This window comes from Beta vulgaris, chromosome 4 (genome assembly GCF_026745355.1).
Source record: "Beta vulgaris subsp. vulgaris cultivar EL10 chromosome 4, EL10.2, whole genome shotgun sequence".
Taxonomy (NCBI): Eukaryota; Viridiplantae; Streptophyta; class Magnoliopsida; order Caryophyllales; family Amaranthaceae; genus Beta; species Beta vulgaris.
In genome coordinates, this window is record NC_079205.1 from 43393872 (window position 1) to 43412073 (window position 18202).

An 18202-nucleotide genomic window follows, 5' to 3' on the forward strand; every position below is an offset into this window, starting at 1 on the left:
TAGTGTTAGAAATTAAACAAATTCCTAATTTAGTGTTTGCTCAAAACTTATTCTATAATCTAGTGTGCATGTAGGATTGGAATTACAAACCTAATATTTTTAGTTTAACAACACTCCAACCTTCTTTTTTTTTTGTTGAAACTCCAACCCTCCTTATCATCTTGTAAATTTTTTTTGTCCTCCTCCCTTCATCCCACGCCTGTTTTTTTTTTTTTTAGAAAAAATTTCTCTTAAAAAAAAAAGAATACTACTGTTCATTTAGGACCAAATTATAAACAATCTTCACATTACTAATTTAATCAAGCTGGTTGTCAAAATTGAGACAAATTCATATAGGACCAAAGTTACAGGCAATCTTCACATTACTAATTTAATCATGTTGATTGCCAAAATTGAGGTAAAAACATGATGTCACCAAAATAATTCAACATTGAGAACATAGTGCTGCCAAAATAATTAAACATCGAAAATTAGCACCAGACAAATTCCAAGGACATAACATATCTCCAGATACAAAAAAAAAAAAGATATATAACTAGTTCATATACAAAATCATTAGATATAAGTTCATTGTATTTCCAAAAGCCTAATCACAACTAATATGTGACAAATGGTGCCACTTCTTTCCTTGAATCTTTTTCCACCATAGACAATAAAATCAAATTGGTCGCATGGTTCAGGATGCAGATGTTGATGAACCTCCATGTGATTTGCCAATTACAAATGAAGTTAGTAAAAAAAAATAGATATGAATTTCAAATAATAATCCATATAGACCACTACCTTCAGAGTTTGTGCAACAAAGCAAAGGTAAGCCGCTCAAATTCCAGAAATTAAACTAATTCGCATAATTTAAACCGAAAAAAAAAAACTGAAAAAGAAAATGAAAACAGTAAGATGAACTAAAAATCAAGAGATAAACAAATGGAGAATCTTGGATTCACAAAACCAAAAACAAATAGATGGGTGATGCAGTGGGTGATATGGCGTGAACAATGGTGGTATTGCTGTAGAGGAGTTTTGGAGAAAGTGTCGTGAATTTTTTTTTTTTACTAGAGAGAGAAAGGTAGGTGGAGGGGAGTAAAAAATAGGTTTGGGATTCCAAGCCTACATGGACACCAGAATAAGGAATTAGTTTTAGGCAAGCACTAGATTTGGAATTTTTTTTATTTCCAACACTAGATTGGGAAACAATTCTAGTTAAAATCATTTTTCAAGAAAATCTTTTTAGTAATACAAAGATTATATTTTACTTGAAAAATGAAATCTTATGTGTTTAAAAAAAATCTTCTTATATTTTACTTCATAAAAAGACTTTTAAATCAGTTTTATTTAAATTATGATAAACCAGAATACTCCTTGTGTTTTTTTATCGTTCTCACTTAGAATCTTGACAATATTCATACTTAGAGATAATCTTCTCAATTTTTTCAATTTATAAGGAAAAAATATAGTCATGTGGTATCTTATTTGATTCGTCTCAATTAGTACATTATTAATATTCAATCATTATAATTTTTACTAGTATATAATGAAAGATATTTAAGTTCAAAGATGTGTATTGGGAGATGCGCACAAAAAAGTGTAAAAGATAAAAAAACATAGGGAGTACTCCCTCTGTTTTTTTTTTATTGTTCTCACTTAGAATCTTGGCACTATTCATACTTAGAGAGAATCTTCTCAATTTTTTTCAATTTATAAGAAAAAATATAGTCATGCGGAATCTTGTTTGATTCGTCTCAATCAGTACATTATTAATATTCAATCGTTGTAATTTTTACTAATATATAATGAAAGATATTTAAGCTCAAAAATGTGTGTTGGGAGATGTGCATAGGAAAGTGAGAAAGATAAAAAAAAACAGAGGGAGTACTTGTTATCACGCTTAATTAATTGCTAAATTTAGGAAAGTGGTTGGGTTGGTTTTACATAATTAATATGAAGGCTACTAGCTAGTGGTGAATGTGCTGCTTGTTTCTCAAGCAAAGGAATAATATGGACTAACGCACTAATCCACTAACCTATGATTAATCCCATGTGTTATTGTAAATGACTACTATATGAGAACATGTTTAATTATGTTCAAATTTTAACTAACAAATTGATTAAATGAGCTTAACTAATTAATGTGTCAGTGCCTTAATTCTCTTATAAAACCGAGTGTTCCTATTGCCTACTTATTTTATTTCAATTAAGTTAAATTTTGATTGTAATTTTGGTTTAGGGGTATGGGAAATTTGAGTAGAATCTTGTATAAGAGAAGCTTTGAGTGAAACAAGTAAAAGAGAAATAAGTTCGATTGAAGTAGAGAGGAAAACTTTTTTTTTTTGTTGGAAAGAGAAACAACTATTAAGGGAACTTCTATTAAGGAACTTGAGTATAATAACTCAAGTTGTGGTCTCGAGTATAATTAGGTTGTTACAAAGGTGTTCGACCTAATTAGTGAAAGAGTTGAGTTTTAAATCCCTTGTGGTCAAGTTTGTTTCTTCCTGTTGGGTCCATTAATTTTTCCTTCGTAAAAATCTCTCTTGTTACTTTAGCTTACTTTTCTGTTTCAGTTTTATATTTTCTCAAAAAGTACGTTCACTTCTACATATCTCTTAAGCAAACAAAACCTAAAACTTAGTTATTTAATATATGGGTCTCGAAGGAGAATACTATTTTTTAAAGGAAAAAAAACATTAACAGTTCCTTCGCACAGTGGCGGATCTAGAAATTGAGTCATGTAGGTTCGAGATTGTTCGAACATATATTCTAAAATACTTATTACTATCTAGAGTTACATTTTATTTTTATAGAAAAAATTTCAACAAATATACTTAATTAGCGGTGCTTCCACTCTTCATTTCATTACAAAAATATAACTATATATCTATGATATGAAACATTGAAAACAAAAATGAAATATTAGCAATTAGCAGAAAATCTGGAATATAAAATGACTAATTAAGAACGAAACAAAAGAACAACAATAATAAGATCTTTGCATTTTGAATGATATTGAGCGTTGCCAAGAATTTTATTTAGAAGTGATGTATAAAAATTATTTCATGTAAAAATTTAATATTTGCACTTTTAGTTTATAAAATGCACTTGTAAAATTTATAAAAATATATAATATTAATCCTTCACATTTTAACATATCATATATATATACGAGCAGTGAATCGAATGGTCAACATAATGAATGTTTGACTAATTTTACTTAGTACACTAAGTACTCACCTTGTACGGATAGTATAGCATTAGTCTTCAGACCAAGTTTTATTTCATAATAAAGTGAATTTTTGACTATGTATATTTTACTTAGTGGTCAACCAAGTACTGAAACATAAGACAAGGGGAGGGTAAAAAGGAAAAGAATAACAAATGAAATAAAACAAGACAAAAAGAGAGGAAAAATATAAAAAGAATAACATATGAAATAAAACCTTCCACTAAGTAGAAGAGTCGAACCTACGAGCCCCCGCGCTCTCATACCCTTGCATGCTTGCACGCACAATTTCCAGTGGGCCAAATTGGCATATCTATACCTACGCGTGATTTTATATATTTTACGATTTTTTTACCATATACTCTTGACAAATTTTTTTTGCACCATATTTCCTTTTGACTTTTGAAATTCACCATATACCCCTTCACTTTTGAAAAAAATACACCCACTTACCCTTAATGACTAACGACGTTAAACTTCGTTAGTCATTATCTCCTAATTTCCCTCTACTCCTAATTAACTAACCTAAATTTATCCCTACCCGTAACCCTAATACCCTCACCCTAATACCTCCACCCCCTTCCCCACCCCACCCCTACCCCTGCAGGCTACAGCCCTAACCGTTCCTCCACCACCCCTGCAGCCCCCCTTCTTCACCCCACAGCCCTGCAACCCCTTCCCCCTTCCCCCATAGCCCGCCTCCCCCTCCCCTTCCCCTGCAGAATCGCACAACCCCCTCCCCCTGTTTATCCTTTGTCTTCCTCTTCTTTTCTGTGACCTGATTGCGCTGGTGTGTAGTTGGTGGAGATGCGACGAAGGGGCAAAGGAGGCGAGCAGGGGAGTGTGGATGGTGTGTGAAAACCACGAGGATACGATGATGATGGTGGTTGGCGGCAGACACGAAAAGAAAGACGAAGGAAGAAATAGGGGCGAGGAGGTTGCGGGTCTAAAAAGAGAGGGAGGGTTGCGGGTCTAAAAAGAGAGGGAGGGTTGTGGGTCTGAAAGGGAGGGGGATGGGGGTTGTGGGTCCGAAAGGGAGGGGGTGCTGGGGTTGGGGTACAGTGGGGACTGGGCTGGGGGTGGTTAGGGTTAGGGTTAGGATATTAGATTAGGGGGTTAGGGTTAGGGTTAGGGTTTGGCTTATGTTTAGGTTAGTTAATTAGGATTATGGGGGATTAGGGGTTAATGGCTAACGAAAGTCTAACACCGTTAGTCAAAAGGGTAGTTTGATGTATTCTTTGAAAAGTGGAGGGTATATGGTGAATTTGGAGACGTGCGAGGTACACGGTGCAAAAAAAAATTGTCACGAGTATATGGTGAAAAAATCGTATATTTTATTATTTAGTTTTCGATTTCTCACGGTTTTTCTATCGGTTCTGCGTGGGTTCAGTTGAACCCACTGAACAGAAGCTGTATTCCGCACCGTCTCCGCACAAGAGGAATTGTAGTATTGTTTTGTTAAAGTTGGTAAGATGAATGACCCTACTTAACTGGTACTTCGTATAAGTACAACCAACCAGATTTGCAGGTCAAATTCTTTGGAGGGAGAGAGGATGGTAAGGGAAATCTCACCCTCAAAGATCCCCTAATGGGTTTTGATCCCATAATCTTGAAGTCATGAGGCCAAATCTTAATCACTAGGCCAAACCTTACTTAATTAGGAACCCGTAATACGTGATTTACAAAAAGAACACATCTTATATATAATATATGGTCCATAAACTGATGAATACATGGTCTTGCAAGTTTATTCATATAATATATTAGTAGTTGTTAGAAATGTGATCACATCTAACCACTCAGATTCCCAAATGTTGTCTCCTTATTCCCAAAATAAATTCTGAAAGCTTTTGCATATCAGGAAGAGAACTTTTCACAGTTTCTCTTTGCTCACACCGTTTTGCCCATGCAATGAGCTTCGGACACTCTGCCTCTACACTGAAATTTCCACAACATTCATATGCTCCAAACCAGCTGTAAAATGGAACAAGTGCAATGTCCACAAATCCAAAGCTATCACCTCCAAAATAACAGTTATCTCCGAGTTGTTCCTCTAGACACTTCAGACTTTCTATGAATTCTGTTTTACCTGTCTCTCTTTCCGTGCTTTCCTTTGATTTCCATAACTTTAAACTCGCCAGATAAAACTGTAACATCAGAGCCATTGATCCAAATTAAATCATCAGAATTACATGTGAAAATTACATATTCCCTTTTATCATCTAATTATTGCATGCACATTTTCACACTTGTTGATAGTCGATAATTAGTATCTTTAATTTTTAAATGTTAAAGATTATGACAAAAAAAATTTATGGGAATTTGCACAAAGACAAAACCTAACAACATTGTACATCATAATATTTGTTACTATGTGTTAGTTAAATAGGTCAGAATGGATTATCTCAATTGTGCATAAATTAAAGTGAAAAACCTAAATTAAAACTGAAAGGAAAGCCACCTAACATATTCACTTAAATTAAAAATATTGCAGAGCTTTCACCATTTAATCATTAGTTTTAACATAATCAAAATTATTAAGCATGAAAAAAACTAACATTTCCCACCTTGCTCCTTTTCCAAAGTAATTCTTGCAACATGAATGTTCAACCTATTATTGAAAAAAAAACTCCTAACCTCCCATATTCTCTCTCACCGCCCCCTCTTTTCCTTTTTTTTTTTCTACCTCTGCATCTATGAGGGGCTGATGTGGAGGTTATCATTCATGATAAACCCCTTCTCCATTGTTGTTTTCAATTTTTAGTATATTTTCTTATTCTGTAATTAAATAAATTAGTCTATCTTTACGAGAGTTTCTGGAGTCTTGCTATGGGAATTTTTGTCTCTATTGTGGAGCTCTGCTTCTCCCCAGTGAGAGTTGTGAGTCTGATTTGTTTGTTCGTAGGTATAAGAAATTCTTCTTATTGGTTAAAGTTCAAGAATACGAACATGAAAGTATATATTGGAACTTCCGACGCGGTGAACATTGTTAGACCAAGAATGTTCTTCTCCGAACTATGTCAAAATGATAGACGGTTTTATTAATAGTTGCAAGATTCAGCAAATGCAAGGAGCATATGCTACTTTGATCAATCTGATTGATTATAGTTTCATCAAAGCCGGATTAGATTTACTCTTATCTAAGTGTTTTCTTATTCAATTAATGAAATTTCTGTTAAAAAAAATAATTCCCCTATGCAACATTATGCTGATGAGTCGATCTTGATAGTTAATAACAGTCACACTATGGGGGGATATTAGTATCTATCTGAATAGTGCACTATATATTGCGCAAAAGAAAATTTTAATTTAATATCCAAAATACTTTCAATTTGGTACTCATATTCCAATATGTAACTTTTATGGTAACTAATAAGCTAAGCTTTGTCGAGTTATAGAAATGATACCTTTCAACTCAACAATTTTATGTTCAAGACCTATTCTTAAAGTATCTTGCCTGATGCTAACTCGGACTGCAGTAACAGAGGTTCCTGCTCTGTATAGGGCCTAACACTATGAATCAGCAATTGTCACATTCAAAAAAAATTATATGACCTTTTTCCTTCTCTATTTCTTTCATTTCTAAGTTAATTCTATTAGAGATTTATTCTACCGATACATCAGCTTCCTTTATCAAATCTTCGTAAGTATTCCAGTTTACATTTATTCTACCCATACGATTTTGCCGCAGATAGTTGATCTCTTGTAATATGTTCAAGCAGATTAAGGGGTAGTTTGGTTCAATATATGAAATAGAAAGGGAATGGATATAAATAGAGGAGGAGAATGATTACAAAAATGGTTACCTTTATTGAGTGTTTGGTTCAAGCCAAGTAATGGAAATGAAGGGTAACCATTACCTTCAAGTAATGGATTTTGTTAATTGAGGAGGAGGGGAAGGTAACAAATTGAGGGAATCCATTACCATCAAGTAATGACTAGGGATTGATATAGAGTTGAAACAAACAAAAAGAAAGAGAATCGATAATTGATTCCATTTCTTAAAACTCAAAAATAATGAACCAAACTACTCCTAAGATGAAACGTTTTTTCTAGGGGACCCAAGCCACCAAGGTCTTACCTTAAAACTAGAATAAGTAACTAGTCTCTCTTGTTTTCTGTTTTTAATTTATATCAAAACAAAAACATAAGCATAAATATGACTAATTTTAAATTGATTACAAGATTTTTTGTAAGTAGAAATTACTTTATTTGTAAATAAAATATTTTTTATCATGTTTTTTATTGCGAATGAGTACTGTTTGCCGGATTATGAGAGTTTACTACAAACCGCGGCGTTTACTTGATCATTTGATCCCCAAAAATAACCCCAAAACACCCTAAAAAAGCCCCGAAAATTCACCACCCAAATTACGTTTCTCTTCTCTCTTGAACTTGCAAACTGCATGACCCATTTGTGTTATCAAGTTTCTTTCTTGATATTCTTGTTTTTCACAAATGAGAGAAAAACTCTGCCCACTTTCTACAACAACTTTATTTGTTAATTTAATCTCCATTTTTGTAAAACCCTTGAAATATCCAAATTTATCAATATTTCCTAAATTTTTTAAAGAAAGAGCATTAAAAAAGAAAACCTAGATGAGCAAGCTTCGTGAAAAACATTGTATGAGGAAAAAAATAGCCAAAATTAGGAAGAGATGGCAAAAAAGAGCAAAAACTAAGAACAATTAACTCATTTTAGGAGTAATTTTGTGAGAAATATAATAGTAGTAGTACCTTTTTATCAACATAGTCAGCCCAGAATCTTGATTGAGATCTTTGATAAGGATCAGACGGCAAGAAACTACACTCGCCCTTCCAAACTTCATCAATATACTCCACAATTATCATGGACTCACAAATGGGTTTACCATTGTGGATAAGAACAGGAATTTTTTTGTGAACCGGGTTCATTTCTTGCAATAGTGGACTTTTTTTTTCATTCATAAGATCCTCCACTCTACAATCATAATCAGTAATGCCCTTCTCAGCTAATGCAATTTTGACCCTCATACAAAACATACTTGCCCAATAATCTAGCATTATTAGTTGCTTATCATTTGCCATGGCTCTTAGTTTCGAGTCCAAGAGATTGATGGTTCAGATGGCAAGAGTTCTAATTTTGAGTGAGATTTTGGGACTCTAAGCGTTTTAAATATAGCTTATACAAAACATACCTGCCTAATATATACTACTTTTTCAATTTCTTTCAATTAAGGTCGGCCTACTCGTTGTAACTTGTAAGATCCTTCTTTTATTGCTGTGACAAGTATTTAATTCTCACCCTCTTACAATAAACATATCTAATTTGTCTACTTTCTTATAAGGTAATTCTCCTTACAAAAAATAAATTATAATTTTTACTTTTACACATGTATCAACAAAAAAAGTAAAATGTAGTGAAAACAATTTTTATTTTTGCTCATGGATCATGCAAGTTTTTTTAATCCCATGGTTAATGTTAGTAAACATTTAGTAATGTTATTAGTACGAGACACTACTTTAGATCATAATGGTTTGTCACACCAAAACGATAGGATCTAATGGGATTGTAAAATCTTACAATATAGGGTAAATTAGTGAGAAATATGCTATAATATGATCAAAAGACTCATGTTAGAACTTTATACACATTAATAATGACATTTTTCATTTCCAAATGGTGATAGTAGTTTAATATTGTAAGATTGAAGTAACATGTGACCAAAAGCTAATTGGAGAAAGACAATATTTGGAATTATCAAGTGAAATTTAATGATAGAATCGGATCGTACAATCGCAAGATCGTGTAATTGTATTATGATCCTACCATATGAATTTTGGTAGTTGGGTAGGATCTAAAGATCCTACTAAATTAAGATTCTATGTAGGATCGGTATCGAAAGAAATCCTTCCAGATCGTGGAATTGTAAGATCGTAAGATTCAGATCCAAATTTTAACAACAATAATGCTTCTTGTTAGTTGTATATTAATTTTGGTTAATTTTAGGTATAAATTAATTTTTTTATTTAGAGTAAAAATACAATTAGCTTTTAATATACTTCCTCCATTTCTGTATAATTGTTATACTTACACTTTTCGCGCATGCCAATGCAGAGTTTTGAGTGTGTGTGTGTATATATATATATATATATATATATTATATATATATATATATATATATATATATATATATATATTATATATATATATATATATATATATATATATATATATATATAGTTTTGTGTTTGTAAAAATTACAAAAAGTACATATCAATGAAATACATACTATGACGAATCTAACAAGATCCCATATGATTATGTTTTTATTCACGTATAAATCAGAATCGAGAGTCAAAGTGCAATTTGTGAATAAAATAAAATGTCAAAGTGTAACAATAAAAAAGAAACAAAAGTATTAATTACTCCCTTCGTTTCCTTAAGATCTTTCCTCTTTCCGTTTAAGTGCGTTTCCAAAAGATCTTCCCTCTTTTACTTTATTCCTTATTTGAAATTTTTTTCCCTTTTTACCCTCTCATATCCCTATCATATTGTCCACCATTACATTTTTTTTTTGACAGGAAAAAAATAATTTCATTCATAAGGGATAGCCAAACGGCACTTACAATCAATTCCTGAAAAATCGAAAATTCCAACATAGGTATATAACACCTTGGAACTAGATACATCGCAGATTTGATAAAAAATAGCCTTAATAAAAACTTCATCTGAAGCAATACAATCTGTGAGTTCGCCCTGATTCGGCTTAACTTCCGCTGATGCATAGTCGTTTGGGTGAAAATACTTCTGTGGTCTTCCAGATCCTTACAGAGAATAATGATTGTTAGATCTTCCTTCTTCATTAGACGAACAAAAAAAGAAATGGAACATCCTAAAATAAATACCATCTTAATGATGGGATATACTTATTGGAAGCAATTAAAAAGGTTTTTGGGGCTTACCACCGGTACGAACACCAGTGGAAGCCCCTACAAAGATTCACAATTGAGACCAAGAAGAAAAGTGATGAAAAAACAAAGAGAAAGAAGAAAGAATGAAGGAAAAACCTTCAAAAAAAGAAGAAAACCTAGCGACGGAGGCTAGGAAAAAACCCTCCCAAGGAGAAACCCTTGAGAGAAAAAATCCTCTCAAGAAGAAACCCTAGAGGGAACTCACTTATGGGAAATTCTTGCCCACCATTACATTATTAATTCAATTTTACTCTCTTTCTCTCTCTTACTTTAATCCCTTTTTATTTGTTTATTTATCTTAACCCCTTTCTCGCTCCTACTTTACTCACCCCACACCCCACACAGCTTGATTCTCATTGGTATCTGTAGTAACAGTAACAAGGAAGATCTTTAGGAAACGGAGGTAGTATATCATAACATAATCCAAATGATATAAATTTTCACTTACCTTAGTTTTTTTGAAAAATGAAAAACAACATTATGAAATACAAAAATCAAATTTTTTTTTGGTACCCCCAATGGGGACCCGTTGGTAAGAAGAAAGACCCTTGGGGACTAGCACTTCGCTCAGGTTAGCCAACCCAGCTACATAGGTCAATGCTTGAGAGTAAGGGGGAATATAAGGGAATCCCTACTTCCAAGCACTTGTAGGTAGTGGGGTTCGAACTTGTGACTTGGAGGTGAGTTCTCCACAACCTCCACCAAACAAGCTTGGTTCAAAAATCAATTGATTATGACAAATTTATATTTTTATCAATGTAAAATACGAAGAGAATTCACTTGATAAGATAAAGATAATTCTTATTTCTTCAATTAGTCTTAAACATGAAATTAAATCCCTATACTTTAAAGATATAAGATGATAAGTGATGCTACTCTCCTATCACCTCAACTTCTTCTAAGAATCTTCGCATATGAATTGGTAGTTTATTGTTCAAATTATAGGGTGATTATTTGATTTTGGAAAAGTAGAAATAGAGTCATTGGAGTGGACGAGTCGTTATTGATTTTTGGTTGTTTGACAACCACGAAACTTCTTATGTTACATTTATCATTGATGTCAGCACTTACGTTGGGGGTTTGAATTAGAAATTTAGATGTCATGTGCAGCCCTCAAGGGGTCAACACGTGGCTTTTTAATCAATTTAATTACACCGGTATACATTTAACATTGTAACTAGTTATTAGGCCCAGATTATGTCCCGAGTAAGAAAATAATTCATTTATTAAAATAATACTTTATAATAATAACACTAAATACAACTTAGCCTATTGGTTAGAACTTTAGTATATGTACTTGAGGTTTTGGGATCAAACCCTATACTATGCAATTTCTTAATTTTTCATTGTATATGGATTACATGAGCTAAAACTCCCTAAGGAGAGCGCCACATGACACAATTTCTTGTTTTCGCACGCCTTTTAATATATTTGTATAGATATTGCAATGATGTAAGAGTTTCTCATTTCTCATCTTTACATTTGCCATTCACGTCTCATATTATTACTTCCTCCGTTCCATAATATTTGTAACACTTTCAAATTGCGAATTCTAAGGCAATTTTTATTAGTATATAATTAGATAGGAAGGGATATGTAATTAGACTAACAAATAATATTTCAATCACCACCCTACTACCACCAGCCGCCACCATCCTGCCACCGCCACCACCAGAACCACCCAAATCGCCTCGCCAACACCACTGACACAACCATCACGCCAACACCACCGCCACAACCACCCTGCCAACACCACCGCCACAACCATCCCGCCACCACCATTAGAACTGCCACCACACCCACCTCGCCACCATCACCACCACAACCACCCTGCTAACACCACCACCACAACCACCGCGCCAATACTATCATAACCACAATATTTTAAAAAGAAAACAGATCTTCATTTTCTAACAAAGTATGTGAGCAAATTAAAAAAAAACAGATCTAATCTAACCAAATTATAGAATGATTTAACCAAATTATAGAATGATTTAACCAAATTACAGATCTAACCAAATATAGATCAAAGTCGAAAGAAGAAGAAGGAGATTGAAGGAGAGAGAAAGAAGGAGAACAAACGAGAGAGAAAGGAGGAAATGTGTCGTGTTCGTTCGTCTTCTTCGTTCCGGGTCGTGTTCGATCGTCTTCTTTGTCAGTTCGTTCGTCTTCTTCGTCAGTTCATCTTGTTCGTCAGTTTGTCCGCTACGATGGTCGACGTCGTCCATACGTGAGTTCTTCACAGCGGTGGTCGACTTCGCAACGTGGTGGATTCAACTCGACTTCGCAGCGTAAGGGAGGAAATAGAGTGGCGTAAGGGAGAGTGATTTGAGGGTTGTGTCGAGGTATGAAGGAGGGAGAGAGAGGGAGGAGAGAGAAAGGAGGTGGTCGGGAATGGGTTGGGTTTTGTGGTGGGGGTTGGGGTGGTAGGGGTGAAACAATGGTTGTGGGTTGTGGGAAAAGAGGAGAAGATTGTGCTTGGAGATCATAGAGTAATTAGGAGAAAGATTAACTAGTTTAATTGTTTTAGATTAGAGTAGGTAATCAATACTAATTTCATAAAGTAAGGGTATCTAAGTAATTTCACCCCCCAAAACTTACTAAATAAGGAAACAAAAAGAGGTGTTGTCTTTATTTTGAAACATTCCTAAATGAAAAGTGTTGCAAATATTATGAAACGGGGGAAGTATCTAGCTTATCGGTCCTCGTTATATTTCAAACGTGTTCGACAATGATAGCTGTGGTAGAAGTTTTTAGATTTAAAAGTAACTATTAGCTGTGTTGGTAGCTGTTAGAGGTTTGTGTGTAGCTTTTAGTTGTTAGATATTAAAGTAGCGGTATAATATGTTGATGTTCGATAAAGAAGATGTCAAAATAGTTGTTTACAAATAATTAGCCAAAACTCAAATAATTCATTCATATAAAGTTTATACGCCACTAAACATTATTCTAAAAGTTACAAATTATATCTTTTGACAAACACTACCAAAATAATACTTCTAGCAATAAAAGCTACTCATACCACTAATTAACCAAATACTCCTATTTTTCTTAATTAACGTTGGGACTCAGCCAAAACACTAAACGCTACCTCAATTGCGCCGAACACGCCCCTCTTATTTACTCCATCTGTTTTAAAATATAAGTCGTTTAAGGTTTTTGAACACAGTTTAATAATTTAGTTAGATTTGCATGGGTAACCAGAATTGACATTAAAAATTATAATGATAATACAAAATAACCTATAAGCTTATCTTGATAGTATAAAGTTACATTTAATCTTACATTGATAGTGTAGGATGTCTTACATTTTGAAACAAACTTTTTTAGCTAAAATGACTTATAATTTGAACAGAGAGAGTATATTAATTTTTCATTTTATTTTAAAATCATAGCTCCAAATATCACTTGATTTAGTGGTAAGATGTTAGGGGCTGTTTGGTTTGGGGTATTCAAGAAAAAGAAGGGAATCAAGTAAGTTGATTCCCTTACTTATTTGATACAACAATTTAATTATTCTCTTTAATGTCTGTAAATAGGAACATGCAGTCCTCATCCTTTCCCTCAAAGTCCTCTAGTTCTATATCATATCACCTCCCTAGGTTTCACTTACCCTTTTCCTCCTCTACTTTATGGTTACCTTGATACATTATTAACCACCGCTGAAACTACCACAACCACCACTCTAACGACTAAAACACCACAACAACCAGTTGACCACTACCCAACAATCCCATCACCACCCAGCCATCCCACATAACCAACTATTCACCATGAAACCAACACCCACCACCACCTAGCCACGACATAGAACATCCAACCACCATGAAACCAATACCCACCACCTAGCCATGCCGCGAAACCACCCAGGCATCCGAAACCAACGACAGGCGCATGATCATGTGTCCAGCGCACAATAGGTTCTTGCGCCAGACGCAGGCCTATGCGCCAAGCGCACAGTGTTGTGTCTAGCGCAGGACATTGTGTTAGGTGCAGTTGGTCTAGTCAACACTTTTTCACATTTTTCAATGCATTCTTACGTATTAGGATGTATTTTCGGAAGAATATTTTCTGAAAATTTAATTTCGCATCATTGATAAGAAAATCCAAAAAGAATAAGAATATTATGTTTCCAAAGAGATTTGATTATGTCATTAGGGTGAGGTCATTAGGGTGAGGTCATTAGAGTGATATCGTTAGGGTAATTAAAGATGAGAAAATCAGATTTTTTTTGGGTTAAAAGTATGATTGTCTACTTCCTTCAAACCCTAAATCATTACTTGATTTCCTATAAATACCCCCCTTTTGTTTTCATTTTGAACCAACAACTCCTCACAGACAAGAACCACTTCATCAATAATTTCTCATACAACTTCTCTCACTCTCATCTTCTCTACTTCCTCTAAAAAAATCTCATTCAAGGAAAGAAAGAAAAGTTAGGAAAGTTATAATTAGTAAGTAAAGAAGTTCAACAAAAGAAAAATACAATAAAAGGGTTTAAGTTAGTAATTAAATAGATTTAGAAACTCACTTAGAAATTAAGAAAAAAAAAGAGTAGAAAAATTTGCAAAAAAAAAAAAGGAAGTGCATCATTGAGCTAGCAAGGTAAAGTTTAAATTCTTGTTATTTTTCTTGATCTTTATTAATCATCTACTAACTTTTTCTTTGTTTTTTCTTACCATTTTTTTAATTTTTGGAGTGATTTGGGTATAAGGAAGTCCTAATAGGTTCCCAACCTTAAAAAAAACCCACCTAGAATAGTCAACTCTAATGGGGTGACTCTTACGAAACAATGTGATTATGTAATTTTCCTTAATCAAGTTGTTGTTCATCACCAAAAAAAAGTTTTCATAAAAAATTCAAGAAAAGTTGTGCATAAATATCTCCATAAAGAAAAATGTGATGCTGTAATTATAATCAGTTTTAAATTCGTACTTTATTTCATTTTTTCGTCTGTATTAAATAAATAGTTGTAGGATTTAATATATTTTTCTATGAAGTGCAAGATGTGTCTAGCAAATGGGCTTTGAAATTTCAAGAAAACGAATTTTGTACAAATAATTAAAAGAAAAAAAATCACAAAGATAGCTCAACTATTACCCCTTTTTTTCTAAGTCCCAACCATGGATTATTTCCTACAAGTCTCAAGTTACTATCTTCTGATTTTTATAGGTCATGAGTTACTTATAATTGGTTCAGAAGGTAAGATTTTTAAAAGGGTAATAGTAGGGCCCCCTCTTGTTGTGCAAAACTGATTTTGTTCAGTACCACCTAAACTTGTTCTATCAATAAAGTTCAAAATAAAAACCATTTAGATAAAACTAAAAACATCAAGTTTATATAAAACATTAGTGGATTTCCCAAAATATAAAAACATGTTCATATGAAGTTTTTCTTTTTTTTGAAAGACATATGAAGTTTATACAATCTTATATCATTATTTTTGCAAACACATTCATGTAAATCACTAAATTCCTGAATACTGATTTTCTCTTCAGTTAAGAAAATAAACAAATATGGTCTTGAAAATGTCCAATTCAAGTGACAATCTTCAGTCTAGTTTTTCAAGGTGTCTAAACTGGTCATACCAAAATTCACGTCAAAATAAATTCAATAAGTTAGATTTTAAAGAACAAATTGAATAAAGGTCCCGTTGTGACCAATTTTGGCAGAAAATTCACCATAATTCTAGTTTTTACTAAACGTTTGGGAAATTTTAACACAAAATAAAGAATTCACTAGACTGTCCATATATGTATCACATGCTCAATTTAATGCTTTTTAGAGAAAGTTATGATTTTTGCAAATCAGTACAAGAACAAAAGTGCAATATGGAAAATGAAATAAAGTGATTAACTCAAGTTTCATAAAAGAAATTTTTTTCTTTTCCCACGAAAAAGTTAATTCAAAATCATGTAATTTTAAGTTTCTCTTAAACTGACTCATTTTATCATGTAAATAAAAATCAATAAAAATTGTTATAAAATATTAATCGAAGAGGTCAATTAATCTCTAATTTGTACAAGTTTACAAATAAACATGAATTCCAAAGCCCATTGAAGGAGATGAAGATTAAGGAGCCTCAGAGTGAAGATCAAGATTGAATATTTTGTATAGATCATAGATTTTGTACATTTTATTGTAATAATAATTTTTTGTAAATAGTTATTACATCACTCAATTAATTAAAAAACATGGAAATGTTTATGCATAATTCTAATAAATAATTTCACAATCCCTTTTGAATAAAATGAGCAACCAATGCTACAAATATTGCATGTTGGGCCAACATATCATAGTATATGAACCAAATGACCCAATCCTAATTAAGAAGAAAAATTACAAATCTAATTTAAGTTAAATTGTTTGATGATCCATCTTACATTTTAATTTTGTTCTCTGTCTTCAAATAGAGTAATCAAATAATTTGACATAATTAGATTTATAATTATGATCTCTGAATTAAAAATTTCAATTAGCCAAACACAAATCTCCAAATTCAATTTAAAATTGATCATTTCTCTCCAAATGACTTAGTAATCTTTAATTAAGATTATTTCTCCAAAGCTTAAATTAGGAAGCAAACCTCTACGACCTCTTGAAAATCGTAAATGTTATCGCTATTTAAGGTACTTATTTCAATCCTCGATTAATTGCTAATTAGAGTGATTAACTCAAACTTTTCATTTAATTACTAATTAAGGTGATTATCTTTAACCTCTATTAGCTTAACCTTTCATCATATTTAATCACTAATTAGGGTGATTAGCTTAACCTTTCATCATATTTAATCACTAATTAGAGTGATTATCTTAAAACCTTAATTAATCACTAATTAAGGTGATTAACTTAACCCCATTCATATTTAATCACTGATTAAGTGATTATCTTAAACCTTACTAGTCGTTAATTAGGACGATTATTTTTCTTCTTTAATCACTAATTAGAGTGATCATCTTAAGCCTTGAATAATCACTAATTAGGGTAAATATCTTAACCTCCATTTTTAATCACTAATTAAGGTAATTCTAAAGGTGAATTATTCATATATTCTTCCCTTTTCTTTCCCCAATGGAATTGGCCATTTAGGGTGAGACATAAGATTGAACTACAATGATTTTGATCCATGAGTGGATTCCGATCCCATAATGATTGGTTCTCAATGCAACTTTGGTGCTCAAATACCATGCACAAATGATATATTGGTCCTAAATAAAATGGTTGGTGTATATATGTGCAAATTATGTGATTTTCTTTTTATTTTTAATAGCCATGATTACTTTAAAACGGAAAATAACGCATTTAGTAAGAGCCCGTTCTATTGAACAAAAGAGGAGACGAATTCCAGACGTTCGCACCTCTTAAACTAATCCCGAATCCTATCTCATGGTATGAAAGACTAATGTTTTCAAAAAAAAAAGGTCTTATCCTTATGAAGTCATCATCGTTTTTTAAATATATTTCTTGAAAATTGATTTTAGAATGAGTTATTAAATAAATTTGTCCCTTTACAGATATTAATAGGGCGGCAACTTCAAAGTTTTCTAGAACTCATAGTCCAATGAGAGACTTTCGTGGGATTTAGACCCTTAATCAAGACAATAAAAAATCAGGTACCACACTACCTTGGCCCCTAAACGATCCTTCATAGAAAAAGTTCTAGCAGCAAGTTTTGGGTATTTCCTTTTTATAGATGGGTTACAGTTGGCTTCCTCCTCATCTCATTCCCATTCCCCAATATAACTTCTTGGCCACTCTAGAGGATTTCTGCATCCACACTATATAACTCTTGAACACTTTCTCATATTCTAGCCTCTCCTACGTATACTAGATAAGATGATCTCCTCAATATTTTTCCCACTTCTTAATCCCTCTCCAGGTTAGACCATATATCTTAGGAGGAATAATGTCCTATGTAGGAATCAACTGGCGGTAACCATAGTGTATCATTACCCTCGACGAAAAATAGTAAGTCAGGGTGTACAAGCTACATAACCTCACATAGGGAGAATCTTCACGGCCACCTACCATAAA

At 32.8% G+C, this 18202-nt stretch overlaps 1 protein-coding gene and 1 non-coding gene across 2 annotated transcripts in view; one reads left to right on the plus strand and one right to left on the minus strand.

Moving 5' to 3' along the window:
- LOC104907687 (uncharacterized) overlaps positions 1-18202 on the plus strand; it is a 60382-nt gene that overhangs the window by 35603 nt on the left and 6577 nt on the right. The gene's annotated exons all lie outside the window — the stretch shown is intronic.
- LOC104907677 (probable glutathione S-transferase parC) lies at positions 4893-8468 on the minus strand. Its single transcript, XM_048643162.2, has 2 exons — positions 7952-8468; positions 4893-5361 (listed from the first exon to the last, which is right to left on the minus strand). Exons 1-2 carry the CDS (start codon positions 8279-8281, stop codon positions 5014-5016), a joined length of 678 nt encoding a protein of 225 aa, XP_048499119.1. The 5' UTR covers positions 8282-8468; the 3' UTR covers positions 4893-5013.

What these genes read in the sequence shown, in the direction of transcription:
- LOC104907677 (XM_048643162.2), bottom strand. Translation starts at nt 8,281, where the DNA reads ATGGCAAATGATAAGCAACTAATAATGCTAGATTATTGGGCAAGTATG. An exon ending in CTGACTATGTTGATAAAAAG is followed by an intron (nt 5,362 to 7,951) that starts GTACTACTACTA and finishes CTGATGTTACAG; the next exon opens with TTTTATCTGGCGAGTTTAAA.